The 16916-nt window shown below is 41.0% G+C and overlaps 1 protein-coding gene and 1 long non-coding RNA gene across 3 annotated transcripts in view; one reads left to right on the forward strand and one right to left on the reverse strand.

The window, feature by feature from the left end:
* col6a4a (collagen, type VI, alpha 4a) overlaps positions 1-16701 on the reverse strand; it is a 38241-nt gene extending 21540 nt beyond the window's left edge. Inside the window, exons 1-2 of one of the 2 annotated variants that reach the window (XM_088999798.1) lie at positions 16677-16701; positions 5388-5478 (exon numbers count right to left, since the gene is read on the reverse strand). In XM_088999798.1, the coding sequence (XP_088855924.1) occupies positions 5388-5463 (76 nt within the window). In that variant the 5' untranslated portion in view covers positions 5464-5478; positions 16677-16701. Of the gene's footprint in view, positions 1-1311; positions 1921-5387; positions 5479-16676 lie in introns of those variants that run through there. The other variant, XM_088999800.1, reaches the window with a different exon arrangement.
* On the forward strand, positions 5400-12096 carry LOC148896924 (uncharacterized). The gene is made up of 4 exons (XR_016115452.1): positions 5400-5491; positions 6325-6516; positions 8099-8178; positions 11691-12096. It is a non-coding gene; the product is annotated as an uncharacterized LOC148896924 (long non-coding RNA).
* Positions 16702-16916: the final 215 nt, after the last annotated feature.

Genomic DNA, 16916 nt, shown 5'->3' on the forward strand with positions numbered 1-16916 from the left:
TCTAATTTGACAAACTGTCACTGCAGCTGTCGTGAAATCCATTACAACATATTTAAAATACTGAAGCACTGCTGCCTTGATATGCAATTTTAATTTGTTCTATGACCACACTCTGAAAGGAAAACAATTGTATCCCAAATGTCATGAATTCATTCCAGATCCTCCCCCACAAAGTCGTGTCTTTCAACATACTTGTTGCGAAAACGTTTTTAGCTTTCTGGAGGAAGATGGAAAAAAAATGCATCATGAAATAGAGTCATCAAGCTGCTCCAACCACTGGTAGGTCTTTGCTTTTATTTTTCATTATTTTCAATTTCAATTTTTATTTTTCAATTATTTTCAGCCATCACGGAAGAGCATGTGCCACTCAAACCAATTGAATTCAGTGTTCCCATTTACGGCAGTTTCAGACTCGAGACTAGAGCACATTCTTTCAGACATTGAAGACAAGAGGCAGACTTCTCCAACGTAATCACTTCCATTTGCTTCGATAAATAACTACCGCAAAGAAGTTTTTTTTTGTGATTGAAGATATGTTTAAGATTTCAAGAGTACATTGAAGTGAAGCAGATCTCCCAGTGTACACGTTTGCGGCGTGAGTAGAGTGGTGACACTGGCACTGTTTTATGCTCAACAAGTTCCTTTGGTTGGATTTTAAGGCCCACAGCAAATGAAACCTCAACTGCCAACTCTACACTGAACGCTTAGCCTGTCATCCCCACTGTTTGATGTCGCTGCCTCTGGGTTAGCAAAATCTGTTCAGGATTTAAGATTGCTTCAGCAATGTTTGATTGATTGATTATCCAATGGGTGGCGTTATATTTTTCCACATTTCATTTCCAAGAAATTATCCGCCTACAATTATCGGGACATGAGGCTTTTCATGTGGAGTTTTAGGCTGAAACTAAAAAGCATTGTTTTTCTGCCTTGGCGTCTATGAACTCATGGTTGAAAATGAGGCACTCTAAAGCTGCCATGCCAGTGGACTATCCAGAAATGGTATTTTCAGAGTGTAGGCCTAGTTAGCTAGTTAAGTGCACGTCATGGTTGCGTCTAGTGGGGTGAGGGTGACTCCTGCAATGGTCAAAGTATGTCACTTGGTCCTTTTTTAGCCCTGCCATTAAAAAAGCAATGGACAATTAAGTATTACATTGTCATTCATTTTTCATAATGTTCAACCAACTAACCATCGGTCAGTAGAATTCTGTGTAGAGAAAACCCCACAGTGATGCAGACCACCCAAAGTTTTTGTCCACGCCATGTTTCTAGTCTCATATCCACGACGAGCAATATGGCGTGGCTTCACGTTACCTTGATACACTTGCATGAGTTGTCGTTTGACCTCCTCCACGGTCGTGCACAAGGTTTGGGCGATGCTCTGAGAAATTCCCTGGAGCGCAGCAAAGTCGGACACGCTGTAGACGTGCTGGCTATGCGGTTCACTGGCGATCTCCCTCAGCTGATCTTCATCGGCATCTTTAATCCCGATGGCGTACAAGACAATTCCTTTCCTCTTCAGCTCCGCGGCGTGAGACTCCACGTCATCTTGCGATTTTCCATCCGTGATGACGACGGCGATCTGCGGCACATTCTGGTTCGCTCTGCTCCCGGCTTCTTCCACAAAATGCTTACTCAGCATAAAATCCAGGCCTTGACCCGTGTGGGTACCGCCTCCCATGTAGGGCAACGTGCTGACATACTGGAGGATATCGGCCTTCTCCTGGAAGGTATTGAGCAGGAACTCGGTTCTTGGTGTCGTGCTGTACTGGACCAGAGCCATGCGGACCCGGTCTGGATCCACATCGAAGCTGTTGACCAGCGTGGACAAAAACTGGCGGATGCGCTCAAAATTCTCTGCGCCGATGCTCCATGACCCGTCCACCATGAAGACCAGGTCAGCCACGGTTTCTTGTGTGCATACTGCCAATGGGGGTTGGGCTTGGGTCACTGAGGGGACTGTTTCGGATGGCGTGCCAGTCAGAGAGCTAAGCGCTTTGCTTGCGCAAGTGACATAGAGACGTCTGGCAAAACTGTTTCAGCATTTATTACAGAGAGTTACTATCCATCAAAAGATCTGTAAGGACCATCCTCTCGGCGACAACCGTCATGACAATGGACGGCATATGTTTTGAGGTTATATGTGTGAGTGATTGGGTGAAAGATGGATAGCAACTAAATGAAATAAATTCTGAAATGGCCTTCCATAGACTATCAACAAGAGAGATCTGCGGTGACCGTAAGTGCAAAAGCGTGAAGAGCATCCAAGCTGCGTGGCACTGAACTCACGAGGAGACGTTACGTATGTGTAGATTGTCAGTCATCCAAGTCGTTATTCCGTTAAGGTCGAAAGGACAGGAAACTGTTCTCTTGGTTGTCGGAGACGTTTTAACTTTTAAATCCAGGAGGCTTTTTCTAAATCTTTGGTGTATTTTATGTCTTTGGTAGGTGTGTCAACTGGGAGTAATGGTTGGGAATGTGGGGGAGTGGGTCCAGTTACCCTGGGAAATATATCGATGAAAAGGTTTCTTCAGCCGTCATCTGTACTTCTTTGGGAAGCCAGTCGGTCCCTGCTAAAAAGTCATGTTTGATTTGATTTCTTTGAGTCTGAGTTGTATTGGAATTGGATGCATCCGCGCATCCGGGGGGAGGAACTTATTTTCAAAGAAGTACTGATGACGGCTGAAGAAACCTTTTCATCGATGGACCACTCCTGTACGACTGAGAGCTTACATAGACCTGGGAAGTATAAAAAAAAATTTTAACCTCTACATGTCTACAGCAACCACTCAGATCAAATATGTTTTACACCCTCTTAGTCATCTTTAAAATACCTCCAAAAAGGTTCTCACAGCAATATATTTCGTGTTGGCTCTCAGGCCTGCCGGAACACTAGCCTCAATGCAAATGAAGTGGCCGATCATGGGAAAAAAAATACAGTTGCCTACTTTTTGCCGCACACAAAGCAATCAAAGTCCCATACACATACCAAAGCACCAGATTTGCGACTTTCTATTTGGGTTGTATCGTGAAATTATTACATATATGTTTTAACCACAAAAACATACCGCGATTATCAAGGAAGACGCACTTTGCCTCATTTGCTAAGCCCCTCCTTGCATTTCGGCACCAGAGAGACTCCGCTCTCCACTTCTGACCCATAGGTGCAGATGAAATTCTCAAAGTTAAAGGACAACAGTCGCCTCCAGCCAAGTTGTGTCCATAATTTGTAAAATCACTTCAAATGACTTCTACTGAGCGTATTTTACAAAGATTCCACCGCATATAGCTATACTTTACGTTTTAAGACTCGCGCTGAATATTCAGGAAGTCTTCTTTTTGAGTTGGTGACAAGTCCGTACGTGACGTCACTAAAAGACCGCCCCTGACTGTAAAAAAGATGCATTGTAGCGGTCCTTCCATCACGTCAATATATTTTGCTCTACTTGTTTGGTCTGGGGACATCGTGTTGCACCCAAAAGCCGCCAGAAGGCCAGAAGAGGGCGTCCAAGCACCATATAAGGAATTTATCAGCCTGTGGAAACGGATGTGGCCACAGGAGGCCGCCATTTTGTGCCTCTTTTTTGAGTGAGAGATTTCCCCCCCAATGTTGCCTCAAAATGGCACAAATAAATTCTTTAATCGATTGCAAACATGTATGCTTTCCTCTTCAGACGTATTTGAATCATATTCATAACTGGATGTGTAACAAGGAAGCATATTCTGCGAATCTGAAGCCATTGTTTTGATTCACTAGCAATGCAAGACGTCTTGGCGGGACGTCACAAACTGGGGGCGGGACTTTCTGAAAATGCACAATTCGCAGCTCAATTTTTTTGCAGATTTTGGACACTTTAAGTCATTTTTATTGGTGTTTTGCATTTGACTAAAAATATCTTACTGCGTGTTTTGGGTATTTTAGATGCTATAAAACGTTTTTCTGATGTCAGTTAAAAAACACAAAAGTGACCTTTAAGTATGATTGCAAAACAAAACAACTTGGATATTGAGACCCTTTTGAATTATCCATCAAAGAATGTGGGTGTTTACGTTTGGAGCGTATTCCCTTTCTACGGGTCCAGAATTCGACTACTCTGATCAGTTTTGGGAAGCCAGTTGGTCCCTGCTAAAAAGTCATGTTTGGTTAGATTTTTTTGAGTCCCAAGTTTGTTGGAATTGGATGCATGCGGGAGGAACATGGGAGCGCGCACCCGAAAAAAAAACTGCTCTGGGAGAAGCCGGTACCAAGTGTCATATTTTGCTGAAAGGATCCAGATGCAAAGAAATCCAGAGATGAAAGGAATTTTATTCTCACTGATATACAGTAGTTTGACTTCTTCTTGCTACTATTTCCAAGTCAGACCAAGGCTCCAAGATTGCAATGCTCAATAAGTCATCAATCCTATTTTTTTCCATGTCAAAATGTTTTTACAAGTGTAAAAGCTCCATTCTCGCCCCTGTCTCTCTGTTTCCCTACATCCTACCTCGCCGTGATAACTGCACTGGTGGTTACAGCAGGACCATACCTGACTTTCTAAAATCAGCCACTACTGTTCAGGCTCCGGTTTGATTCAGCAAATCATGGCTGCTAAATTAACCTTTTCATCCAAATTTTAACCTGGTCCTCAAAGCACTTCACACTTTTACCTCCTGATACACTTTTATCTCCTGATGACGCAGCATCAGGACTGGATGTGTAACAAGAAAGCATATTCTCCGAATCTGAAGCCATTGTTTTGATTCACTAGCAATGCAAGACGTCTTGGCGTCTTGACGCAGCATCAGGAGCAACTGGAAGTTAGGCGTCTTGTTCACGGACACTTCAACATGGTCGCAATGTAATGCGATCAAACCACTAACACCTACTCTACCACTGATCAATGCCGCTCTCCAAGTATTTATGCACATTGGGTTACAAATGAATTGTGCAGCTATTTTACATGTTTGGCAGACGCAGTACTAGATGCGTCCAGATCGTCGATCAAGCTCAGCTTCCACGTTTTAGTAAAAAGCCTTAGGACAGGAAAACCAACGTCCCGCATTTGTCCGCCAGAAGCTAATCCTTCCCACCCCCCCAAAAAATAGGATCACGAAGAGCCTTTTAGGTTTCTTGCTTTACGGTTTTCGTACAAGAGCCAAAATATGCACGATCAGATCCAATTTTTAACACACTATCAAGTCATTCAAGATGACCAGGAAGTTAATGCTGTCTGTGAAGCATGTGAGGCGTTACTGCGTGAATGAACACATACACGCACACACCCTGTGATGTTAGTACAGGTGATGTTCATTGTACACATGAGCAAACTGCCAGGTGTGTGTTTCATAGCCAATGTCCTAGATATGATGGAATGCAGTTCAGTTAGGTCATACTCCATAATCGCACCCACCTGTCCTCTGTGCAGCGTTGCCATGAAAACACATGGCCCCCACCAGAACCAGGAGAAGACAGTGCTTCCCCGCCATGATGATTTCGTTCTCCTGCAATGAGAAGGTAGGAAGGAGCTTTGATTTTGTCATCAATGTGAAACCATCAGAAAGGTTGAGATACACACCGTCACATGACTGGCGACCAGTCGATTATTTCTCAATATGCATCCCGACTTGTACTAATGACCTTGAGAGTTTTGGAAGGTGCTTAGAAATCAAATATATTATTATGATGATTATGATGATGGTGATGATTGACTGTGGCCTGGATCGTACACCAATCGATTCTTCATGTACATCTGGTCTGACGTTGCTTAGTGACATTTGCATTGTTTATCTATCGGCTATATTTTTGTGCGTTTAGTTTTATTACTTTTGGTCCTTTCATGGACAGGCGCAGTTAAAATGTGCTGTTGCTTGACTGAACACAGCCTACTTGATTCCTTGCCGGTCGAAGCGGCTCCCATGTTGACTTTAAATAAAGTACAGGAGAGGCATGCGGTGTGCATAGTGGAATCACAACATACTTTCTGGTCTCCATGTGACAAAGTCTGTTCACTGGATGGGGAACTGCAAGATTTCCACTTGCGGATGAAAGTTGTTGTCGGCACTTGGAGACAACCTTCTCCTGTCTATGATATCTCATATGTGCTGCCCCATTGACTGGTGACCAATCTATTGTGTTTCCCTGACACTGACTGGCGACCAATCCAGGCTGTTCCCTGGGATATCAGCTAGCTCACTCGCTACCCAACACAGTAAAACAGCGGTTCGCACGCACTCGAGCAGTAATATGTTTGATTTCATAGTTTGCACATTCTCATTCCATTCGTTAGTGATTATTGATGAAAAATACATGACGAAAATAATGATGATGGCGAATGTTTGTGTTCGCAGAGTTCGGCGAGCCAAAGTCACTTCCTGTTGTATTTGACTATGAGCAGCTGTCCGCTATCAGACAAAGAGGAAGAATTACCCCATCTGCTTATGTTTAAGTTGACGGCTGCGTTTCCTGCCGTCCCGCGCCGGCGACCACATCAAGCGTCAAACGGCTGAGGAGCCCTTTGGAATTTCATGTGCATGACGTTTGTGAGTAGAAAACCGGGTGAAAACGAGCTGCAGAGCACCACTACAACAACATCATCTTAATTGTGTTATTCCAGAAGGACCTCACAGTGGTCAAGGTTTCGTTTATCTTTTTGGCCCCAGACATTGACCAACGAGCAAACTCATCCCAGTCCTGCGTGTACCGAAAAATCAATTGGGAATGGCTCTAATTTACCCGAACGCGACCCCTTCCTAGCCAGGATTAAAACAATGATAGATGGAAGGAACTTTTATTCACATCTGTCGCTAAACACCACCAAGAATTCCAATAAACATTCTTGATGCCCAGTATTAATTAATCCGATATTTACACGTGAGGGTTGGAGGGGGTGTTGTGAGCGTGCCAAATAAAGAGTGGTGAGCCTTTGAAAGGTTAATAGTGCTTGTTGTATTTATTACACTTGAGAGGTTACAGATGGGGAGCGAGATGTTCATAAATTAGCTTCACAGTGCTGGAATATGTGTGTGTGTGTGTGTGTGTGTGTGTGTGTGTGTGTGTGTGTGTGTGTGTGTGTGTGTGTGTGTGTGTGTGTGTGTGTGTGTGTGTGTGTGTGTGTGTGTGTGTGTGTGTGTGTGTGTGTGTGTGCGCGCGCGCCTGCCTGTCTGTCTGTCTGTCTGTCTGTCTGTCTGTCTGTCTGTCTGTCTGTCTGTCTGTCTGTCTGTCTGTCTGTCTGTCTGTCTGTCTGTCTGTCTGTCTGTCTGTCTGTCTGTTTGCATGCGTGTAGGTGGCTAACAAACGTCTGTACCGGCTACATGCAACGGTTTTATAGGAATCTAAGGATGAGGAAGAGTGTGTGTTCTTCGTGTGTGTTTGTGTGCGTGAGTTTGTATGGCTATTTTTGTGAGGTCCACTATGATTTTATACCACACGTAGTGAGGACATTTTGACAAGTGAGGACTTTTTAAGTGTGAGTGTGTGCCTGTGTGTGTGCGTGTGTGCGTGCGTGCGTTTGTATGACTATTTTTGTGAGGTCCACTATGATTTTATACCATACGTAATGAGGACTTTTTGTGTGCATGTGTGTGTCAGTGTGTGTCCGTGTGTGCCTGTGTCTGTCTGTCTGCATTTGTAGGTGGCTGACAAACGTGTACACAAGCCAAATCCAATAATTTTATCGGAATCTGAGGATGAGGAAGAGTGTGTGTGCGTGTGTACGTGCGCATGTGTGTGTATGTGCATCCATATGCATAAGGTCTGTCAATATGTGTATATGTAAATTGTGTGTATATACATATGATGTGTTTGGCCTGTAATAATAATAATAATGATAATAACACATTTTATTTCTAAGCGCCTTTGAAAACTCTCAAGGACACTGTACACACACTTCATATACACACATACATGCGCACACCCACACGCAGTCACACTGCAAACATGTGCGCCGCATTTCTCACACACGTTTTCCATGGTTGATTCTCAAGGCTCTCCGATCATCGTTGATATCATGCATACACACTCGCCGACATACCATCGACTCACACATTACATTACATTACATTACGTACAAATGACACACTTTGAATGTGAGTATACGTTAATGTGTGTATATATACGTTTCAGGTCTGTGTATCATCATCACTAGCCAGGACCGCAGGACCTCCCCCAAAGAAAGGGGCCCCACTAATGTGAAGCATCTGATGGTAATCACAGCGAGAGCATTTGAATGACTTTGTTTACGTCCTAGGATCAAATCTCCGCCTTTGTGCAAGGATGTGATATTATGCTCTTTTATTTGGAGGAGGGGGAGGGGGAATATCCGATTGGGTGACACTGACATCATCTGGAAAGCGAAAAGCCGGTCTTCAAGGGTAAAAAGTGTTGTCGCATTGAAACCGCAGGAACACTTTTCCTTGTTATTGTTCCTGTTGTTTTTTTTTTTTTCAGTCCTGTCCTTCTTGACGCTGTTCTTGTTCGTGGGTCTTTTGTTTCTGTTATTTTTGCTTCTGTTTCTCTTACTGTACTCCTGTTTCTCTTCTTGTTCCCGTTCCTGTTCTTCGTGTTGGTCCTGCTGTTTTGTTTTTGTTCTCTTTCATTCTGTCCTCTTCCTGTTCCTGTCGCTAGTTTTGTTGCGGTCTCTGGTCCTGTGCTTTTTTTATGTAGTCATTTTACTTGTTCCTGTTGTGCTTGTTTTGTTTTTTTACTCTTTTTCCTGTTTTCTTTTCCATGTTTTTTGTAATTTTCTTGCTTGTTTTTATTTTTGCTGCTTCTGTTTTACTTAGTCGTGTTCATGCTCCTTTCTTCTGTTCTGTTTCTTCTGTTCCTGCTCCTGTTGTTCTCGTTCTTCGTGTTGTTCCTGCTTTTTTTACTGTTCTCTTTCATTCTGTCTTGTTCCTATTGCTGGTTTTGTTGTTGTCCCTGGTCCTGTGCTTTGGTATGTAGTTATTTTATCTTGTTCTTGTTCCTGTTGTGGTTGTTTTTTACTCTTGTTGCTGTTAATTTTATTCACCCTGTTCTTGGTAATTTTCCTGGTTGTTTTTGTTATTTTTGCTGCTTCTGTTTCTCTTAGTCTTGTTCATGCTGCTGTTCTTCTTGTTCCTGTTCCTGTTGGCTTTTGTTCTCGTTCTTCGTGTTGTTCCTGCTGTTTTTTTTCTCTTTCATTCTGTCTTCTTCCTGTTCCCATTGCTGGTTTTGTGGTTGTCCCTGGTCCTGTGCTTTTTTAGATATGTATTTTACTTGTTCTTGTTCCTGTTGTGGTTGTTTTTTTACTGTTGTTCCTGTTTTTTTTCTCTTTACCTTATTCTTGGTAATTTTCCAGATCTTTCTTTTTTGCTGTCAGTCTTGTTCTTCTGTTCTCAATCCTTCTCTTGCTCTTGTCCCTGTTCCTGTTCATGCCCTTTTTTTTACAGTTTGTCCCTTTTGTTTGCTCCTGTTTCTGTTCAGTTTTTTTTTCAATGATTCTTCCTGTTCTCCATATATTTTTTTGTTGTAGCATTTTTTTGTGAAGTGGCATTTGTTGTTGTTCCTGTTCCTTTTTTCTTTTTCTTTGTTTTTCTTTGCTGTTGGTCATGTTCCTTTATTCAGTTTTTTTTCTTTTTATTTGCTGTTGATCCTGTTCCACATCTTGTTCTTGTCGACATGCCTTGTCAGTTTTTTTGAGTTCTTGTTCCTGTTGTCTGTCTCGTTCTTGATACTGTTCCTGTTTGTAGTCCCTTGGTCTTGGTGCAATGGTATTACGCCACATGTTAGTTTTGGTTCCTCGAAAGCTATTTATCGAATAAACACAATCACTCAAGTGGAGTCAATTTGGAGTAGAACCAGCGGCAGAACAGAACCAGCTGGGACCCTGACCGCCGTCGCCAAGGTGAATCCAGAAACCTGCAAAATGTCAAGGTGTTTTTTTTTTTTATGAGGAGACGTTATACAGCTGCTCTCGTGCGCTCAAACCTTCCAAGAGACTCAGACACAGAACTGATCTCGGACTGGGCCCACGCCAGAGTGTCATCTGCAGAACAGATGAGGTCTTGGCCACTTCCTGCATATCTAATCTGATCCAGAGTGCCACATTTTCAGCGAATTATTGTAAGAAAAAGTGATTTACTGACACACACTAATGTGTTACTGCGTCTTGGCCCGGTTCTGATGCTTATGGACTTAGCATGGCCAATGAAGTCAGTTCAACTTCACACCAGAGTCACGAACTGGCGGGCTAGCCAGACGCGACTCAGATTGGCCACAATTATGACTGCAAATATTATTCTTCACCTACTCATTTAACACAAAGTCCAATTTGCCAATTTGTCACTATGATATCTTTATTATGATTACATTACAATTAATCATACATTATTACCATGACTACATGGTTATTATGAATAGATTGACCTTAAAGGAGGAATACACTAGAATCATGTTCCTTTTGAGTGAAAATAAATGTCTTGTAAATTTGACACTACACAAAATCGTGAACAAGCATGTCAAATTAAATAAAAAAAAAAAAACGCCAGATACATAAAACGAGACTGGTAAATCATAAAACATTAAGCCACTTCCGTTGCTCTAAGAAGCTGTGCACTGACTGCCCAACAACAAGGCACTCTAAAGTGAATATACAGTGATACCTCAGCTCACAAACTCTTTAGCTCACAAACTTTTCACTTTACGAATAATAACTTCGCGAGAATATAATCTTGGCATACAAACTAGTTTTCGGCGGACGAACCAAACCACACAGCGGCACGGTGACTGACGGACTAGTTATCGGCGGATTAACACCAAACCACACGGTCGAGCAGCGTCACGGTGGCTGGCGGACTAGTTTTCGTCACAATCTTTCATTGAGTGCAGACGTGGTTTGCTATCAAGTGGAGTACTTTTGCTATTATGGGACCGAAAAAGACCCCACCACAGGCTAGTGTTAAGACGAAGAGGACAGAAAAGAAAATTACGGTCGAGCAGAAGAAGGAGATCATCGAAAAACACGAACGAGGTGTGCGTTTGTGTGACATAGCATCCCAGTACGAACATGCTAAGTCACCCGTTGCTACATGTGGCGAAGGGTGTTACTGTGTTGTCTAAGCAATAGTCTCAGGCAATAGAAGAGGTTGAAAAACTTCTGTTGATTTGGATTAACGAAAAGCAGCTAGCAGGGGACAATGTGAGTGAGGGTATTATCGCCGAGAAACAACGGCAACTTCACACGGATAATCAAGAGGCAACTACATCAACGACCATCACAAAGGTAAATAAAAGGACTTTATTATACTGTACAGTTTATTTCTTGAATGACAATACAATGGCACATTTATTATACATAAAATAAGTACATTTTGTGTAGTTTTAAGGCTCATTATTATTATTATATTATTATTGTTATTATTATTATTTATTTAGTAGAAAATTAAGTTTTATGGGGACCTGGGAATGGATTATTCTCATTTTAATGGTTTCTTATGGGAAATAAATGTTTGGAAGACAAATTTTTCGCCTTACACACTCTCTAGGAACCAATTAAGTTTGTAAGCTGAGGTGTCACTGTACTACATTTCAATTGTATTTGACTTTATTGTACTGTACATTTGCACGTACTCCTACACAAGAACTATTTGTCATTTGGGAATCATTTTTATGTGGAGTATTTTAGAAGCGAATCATTATTTTTGTAAAGCTAGACCACATTATTTGTAATTATTGTTTTATATTTTTCTTTTTTTAGCCGGAATGTGTCCGCACACGTGTCCTTCCTGCTTTGCCTTATTTGGTCAACGTCAAAGCCAACAATGGCTACATTCCTACTGGAGCCTTCAGGACCTTCTCGATAGAACATCTCCAGGAAATTCCTGTTCTTGGGTTTCCAGAGTGCAGAAAGCCAGACGGAATGCTGAACTGAGACGGCGTCCTCAAGGATTTTGCCAAAGACACCCCTCAAAAAAAAAAACATCAATATGCTCCACACACCTTGAATGGATGCCGACTTCAAGGTATTTCTCCTTGTTTTCACTCATACCTACATAATGTGATCGTTCTGAGAACCTATAGTGTCAACATGAGAGCAAAGATCAGCGTAACAATCGCATTGTTTTTTAGGCCATGGGATAGGTAGGATGACTGTGAAAATTACTGAAATACAGTAAAGTCTCGTTATATCGATATCGGATATATCGATAGTCCCGGTTATATCGATACTATTTTTATGCACGCACGGAGAAAATTGCATGCAAACAGGGTCGGATATATCGATAGTCCCGGTTATATCGATATTTTTTCGGACTCCCTTGAATATCGATATAACGAGACTTTACTGTATAAAGTTACCAAATTGCATACTGTATACCGGAGTTTATTCCAACTGTTTTCAGGTGAAAGCCACCCTAAACTGGTTGCCAGGCCAGCAGCAGACACACGATAAGCTGAACAAACATCCACAGAAAAAAAAGATTTTGAAATACAGTAAAGTCTCGTTATATCGATATTCTCGGGAGTCGGAAAAAATATCGATATAACCGGACTATCGACATATCCGATCCTGCGGCAGGGATGTAAATTTTCTCCTTGCGTTCATAGAAATAGTATCGTAATAAGCAGTACTATCGATATAACGAGACTTTACTGTATATTGCTATATTTTTTTGCTTCATGAAAGCATGGACAAGGATCAATGACACCTTTAGCGCCATTCCCGAATTTGTTCAGGTTTTGTTTTTTCTTGCAGGGGATTCCGATAAAGCTCTGCTTCGACCGCTGGCAAGCAGGGTGCGCATTTCCCTTTTTTCCATATTATCGCTTTGTTACAGCTTCAGCTGTTGTTAACACGCTATATAACCCAATATATATGTATTGTCTTATATTTTGTTCATCCACTTCCATTTCAAGCTCATATAACTCCAGACCCATATAACTTAGGAATTAACTCTTTTTTTTCTGATAAAAGAAGACAGTCTACGGTTTCTCACGCTGTATTGAATGTTTATACAGTTCTTAAACTCAATATTCTGTGGGTCCTGCAATTTGAGTGACAATGACAAAAACCCTGGCACTGGAGTGGACACATTTTTGCACAACGTCTGGCAGTGAATGAGTTAATCACTGGCGCGAATGGCTGCCTCTGCTCACCCGCACAAAAAAATCCAGTGACAATAAAGTGTCCTTGAGAGTTTTGGGAGGCGCTGAGAAATTAAATGTATTATTATTATTAATATTAATCACAGCTTTAATTATAAAATGGCATGCCCTAATAATTATTGTGTATGTAATTATTATATTATAATAATTATTATGTGTAATATATAACTAAAAATAAATACAGAGGGTTGTGTCAGGAAGGGCATCCGACGTAAAAGCTTGGCCAAAACAAACATGCCAATCAAACCTCTGAAGATGGAGGACACTGATTTGCTGCGGCGACCCCTTGAAGGGGTCTATCTATTCTATTTGAGTTATTTGGGGTTGAGTGAACACCGGCTATCTGGCTAGCGATCTAGCTGGCTACCTAGCTAGATATTTATTTGCTACCTATTAGCTAGCACGCTGGCTATCGAGCTAGCTATATATTTGCTGTCTATAAGCTAGCTACTAGGTATCTATTAGCTAGCTAGCCAACTTTCTTTCTGTCATTATTTTTGTTTTCCCATTTCAATCACATTAAAATTATTTTCAACTACTTTAACAGTTATGATTAGTTTTGGTTGATTTGATTGATTATAATTTTAGTAGGATTTTGTTATATTTAGTTTTTTTGTGGGACACTAGGGACACTATTTGTCAGATACCAGATGAAAGAAGATAACTATATGTATGTACAGGTAATTAAAACTTCCTTTTAAAAAACTTTACATATCAACATTAAATATCAAAAAACAAATCAAAACAAATTATAGCATAAAATAAATACATTTTATACCTACATACACATTTTATTGGTGTTTTGCATTTGACTAAAAATATCATCCTGCGTGTTTCGGGTATTTTAGATGCTATAAAACGTTTTTCTGATGTCAGTTCAGAAACAAAAAAGTGACGTCGGTTGTCCGTTAAGTTTCAATGACTGGTATCGGCAGCTTCCATGAGTACCGATATGTGAAAATAAGGTCAGTTTGAACCCTAGCATCAGTATTCACCAGTGGCGGACCATCTAGGCCTGCAAAGCCTTCTCTGCTGGCCTAAAAATATCTTAATCACAAACTGATGTTAATTATGTCCATGAATTCTTATGAACTAATTCGAAATTGTCTTTCTGCTTGTTTTCATTACTTTTCCCCTGTTGCACTGCTTCCAGGTGTGTGTTTTCATATTTACGCATTTAACCAATCACATTCCAGCCATATCCAACGATACATCAACTGTCATTGGCATCTTGATCATGGCAATGTTTTGTGGGCCAAATTCATGTGGACCCGTGTTCCATACTCTCTGATGTCATGTATGTAAAAGTGAAGCATGTGTACCCCGTGTATATCAAATTGAAACATGTCGAAGTGAAAACATATGAGCCGCACCAGCAGGAATTTACTGGCCCCCACTCATACTATGGAACCTCATTTGAGACAAATGGTGGTAAAAGATCAAATGTATGCTTTGGAGTACCGGTACATTCTTTGATGTTGTTTTTTTAGAGTTGTATTTTAAAGAGAATTAACTCATTCACTGCCAGATGTACAAAAATGTGTTTTTTCATTGTCACTTGAATTTCAGGACCCACCGAATATTGAGTTTTAAGACTACATAAACATTAAAGGACAACCGACGTCACTTTTTTGTTTTTTAACTGACACCAGAAAAACGTTTTATAGCATCTAAAATACCAAAAACACGCATTATATTTTTAATCAAATGCAAAACACCAATAAAAATGACTTAAAGTGTCCAAAATCTGCAAAAAAATTGAGCTGCGAATTGAGATTTTCAGAAAGTCCCGCCCCCAGATCGTGACGTCACGCCAAGACGTCTTGCATTGCTAGTGAATCAAAACAATGGCTTCAGATTCGGAGAATATGCTTTCGTGTTACACATCCAGTGATGAATATGATTCAAATAGTTCTGAAGAGGAAAGCATACATGTTTGCAATCGATTAAAGAATTTATTTTTGCCATTTTGAGGCAACATTGGGGGAAAATCTCTCACCCAAAAAAGATGCACAAAATGGCGACCTCCCGTGGCCACCTCCGTTTCCACAGGCTGATAAATTCCTTATATGGAGCTTGGACGCCCTCTTCTGGCCTTCTGGCGGCTTTTGGGTGCAACACGAGGTCCCCAGACCAAACAAGTACAGCAAAATACATTGACGTGATGGAAGGACCGCTACAATGCGTCTTTACGGTAAAGGGCGGTCCTTTAGTGACGTCACGTCCGGACTCGTCACCAACTCAAAAAAAAAGACTTCCTGAATATTCAGCGCGAGTCTTAAAACGTAAAATATAGCTATATGCGGCGGAATCTTTGTAAAATACGCTCAGTAGAAGTCATTTGAAGCCATTTTACAAATTATGCACACAACTTGTCCGGAGACGTCGGGTATCCTTTAAATGTAGCGAAAGAAACCTGAGATTCTCTTCTTTCAAAAGAAAAAAAAAAGCTAATTCCTAAATTATATGGACTTGAAATGGGGGGCGGGTGTACAAAATACAACGCCATACATGCATATTGGTTGATAAAGCGCTTTAACAACAGCTGAACCTGAAACGAAGCGCTAACATGGGAAAAAAAGGGAAATGCTGTCCCTTTGTGGAAGAGAAAAACATTGCCATAGGCCATGCCCAGCGCTTTATCGACACCCAAAAAAAAAACCCAGAACAAATTCGGGAATGGCGCTCCACATCATATTTTCAATTCCCGAATAAATTTGTGAATAGCAGTGAGTTAAAAAGAATTTTGTTCACTTCTGATGCTGTTCGATCATGCCTATGGTATCAAATCCGCAATTAAAAATGAATGGATGCAATGAAACACATTTTAAATGTTAATCTTTATAGTCACGCAACATGAATGCGCCAAATAAAACATTACCCAAAATGGGTATAAAAATCAAACTTGCAAATATTTGTAGACGTGTGTGGGGTTCAGTGCGGCGGGGTGTTGTCTCAGAATCTCAGAAACATTCCCGCCGCCAGTCCTCCCCCGCTCTCCATCACATATACACACACACACACACACACACATACACAAACATAACCTCCTGGTTCCATTTTTTCCCCTTATGGTTGCACTTAAGCTGCTTTTCCCATTCAAAATGATGTTCATCATCATATTTACATGAACCACATTATAAGTGCTTCAAACTTGTGATGAAACAAACATTCCATCCATCATTGCACGTGCATCCATTGATATTAATCATAATAATAATACATTTCATTTATAAGCGCCTTTCAAAACTCTCAAGGTCACTTTATAGTCCCAGGATATTATTCATTTTAATGTTTGTTTTGTTTGCGCAGTGTCCATAACCAAACACAATGCTGTTGTTAAAGCACTATATAAATTAATATGTATTGTATTGTATTGAATTGTATTTTTTTTTATTATTATAATTATGAAATAATTCAGCATATTCAAGAAAAACTTAACACATACACATGTGAAGCACCTGATACGCTTGTTTTCAATGACATTCAGTTCATCTATAACCTTCATCCTCATGCACACACACACACACACACACACACACACACACACACACAAAAGAGAAAAACGAGAGACACTTACAAGTCACAGCTTGGGCGTCCACTGCACGCCAAATGCAACGTTATCAAGGCCTTGTAGGGAGGTTCAATGCTGGGTCCTATTGGACACGCCCCTCAAAGACCACCCCCCTCTTTTACACACGCTCACACAATAGAGGTGTCCATTTTTTTTCATTTGCTGTCCACGTGCAGAAAAAAATGGAATGATGAAAGGGCCATTTTTAAAAGAAATGTGTCACCTTTTTTGAAATATGCTAAAGAC

Source organism: Hippocampus bargibanti, linkage group LG06 (genome assembly GCF_051943395.1).
Source record: "Hippocampus bargibanti isolate YZ-2025 linkage group LG06, ASM5194339v1, whole genome shotgun sequence".
In the NCBI taxonomy this organism is placed as follows: domain Eukaryota; kingdom Metazoa; phylum Chordata; class Actinopteri; order Syngnathiformes; family Syngnathidae; genus Hippocampus; species Hippocampus bargibanti.